This window comes from Sinocyclocheilus anshuiensis, unplaced genomic scaffold (assembly GCF_001515605.1).
Source record: "Sinocyclocheilus anshuiensis isolate Anshui unplaced genomic scaffold, SAMN03320099.WGS_v1.1 scaffold2584, whole genome shotgun sequence".
Lineage (NCBI taxonomy): Eukaryota > Metazoa > Chordata > Actinopteri > Cypriniformes > Cyprinidae > Sinocyclocheilus > Sinocyclocheilus anshuiensis.
The window spans coordinates 307,000-308,562 of record NW_015541360.1 but is presented as its reverse complement, the minus strand read 5'-3'; the positions used below and the strand labels follow the sequence as shown (position 1 = coordinate 308,562).

At 37.5% G+C, this 1,563-nt stretch overlaps 1 protein-coding gene across 1 annotated transcript in view; it reads left to right on the top strand.

Moving 5' to 3' along the window:
* The window catches only part of LOC107690809 (AT-rich interactive domain-containing protein 4B-like), a 101,540-nt gene that overhangs the window by 74,818 nt on the left and 25,159 nt on the right, over positions 1-1,563 (top strand). Inside the window, exon 15 of the mRNA XM_016489224.1 lies at positions 453-655. Coding sequence (XP_016344710.1) covers positions 453-655 — 203 coding nt within the window. The remainder of the gene's footprint in view (positions 1-452; positions 656-1,563) is intronic.

Below are 1,563 nucleotides of genomic sequence, written 5' to 3'. Positions count from 1 at the left end.
GTGTGTGTGTGTGTGTGTATTGACTATGTAGGTTGACAAAATGTATTTAGTGTTCATTTAATGTGATCAGTAGCTGTTTTTTATTAATGTGATCAGTAACAGTATTTTTTTATTATGTATGTTCATTTGATAATTTATAGTGTGACGACATTATCATGTAACTAAGTACTTTTTCACAGTTACAGTTCCAAAGCTGCTGTAAGCAGTATACACTACATACTGTGCAGTAAGCAGTACACTACTATTGCATTTGAAGCACAGCCAGAATCTTCAGCTGTTTATGATTGTATGACCTCATTTATATTCATAAGTCATGCTTTTTTCTCGACACAAGCTGCTGAAACAAAGAAAAAAAAGCATTTACAAATGTAGCTAAGGCAGCGTTTAATTAGGGTCAAATAATATTAATTGCAAGAACATATGGGTGAGAATGACGTGTTATTTGATCTCAGGAGGAGAACGCAGAATCCACAGCACCGTGTGAAGATAAAGCGGACATCAGCAGCGTAAATGAGGAGGACGATAACCACGCTGATGAAGAGGAGAACGATACGAAAGAGGAGGCCGAAGAGTGCATCCCGACAGCGCAGAGTCCCGTCACTGAGAGCGTGAAGGAGGAACCGTGTGAGGAACCCGATAACAAAGATCTGTCAGGGTAGGTGCAGCCTAAACCCTCCTCACTTCCTGTCTGAGTGTCAATGCTTCCTGTCTGAACGTCAGTGCATGTGGATCTCTGAAGTAGGGCTGTCCAAACAATAAAAATAGAATTTCGATTATTCATCGAATTTAAAATCAAAATCCACATTCGAATGCAAAAACGTTGGCTACAGGAATCTCAATCTTTTTAAACTCTACAGGCTGGTGCATAAGCTCGGAGGATTTGACAAAGTGAGTTTTATTTTATTTGACACGGTCTGCTGCTCCGTCTGTATTAGCTTTGACTCGTGTTCCTCCCTGTGTTTCAGATCGAGAGCGGATCTGTCTGGAAGCAGGTGTATCAGGATCTGGGCATCCCCGTGCTCAACTCCGCAGCCGGTTACAACGTCAAATGTGCTTACAGAAAGTACGTGCATCCTTCATAAGCCCCTGACGACAGTGACAGCAAACCGTGAGCTGCTCATTGTAAAAAGCTTGAGAAGAACAAGCACTGAATGCACCTGTTCTGTCTCTTAGCGCAGAACCGTTGCAAGATGTGGCACACGTCTTCTATCCAGGGTTATTATTGTTGTTTACTACAACTATTAAAACAGTTTTGTTCATTGAACTAAAGCTTAAATAAAATAAACTATAAATATTAAATGAAAATCTTCAGTTCAGTTATTTTCCAAGGCAACATTTATCGTTTTTATTTAGTTTAAGAAGCATTAATTACTAGCTGGACATTAAAAAAAAAGCTAAGAAAAATTATGAAGAAAAAAAAACGTATAATAAAAATATAAATATTAGATGAAAACTTAAGTTCAGTTATTTGCCAAAGCAACAAACTTTTTAGTTTTGTTTAGTTCAACTTTGAAGCACTAATTACTAAATAGACATACAATAAAAACATTAAAAAAAAAATAA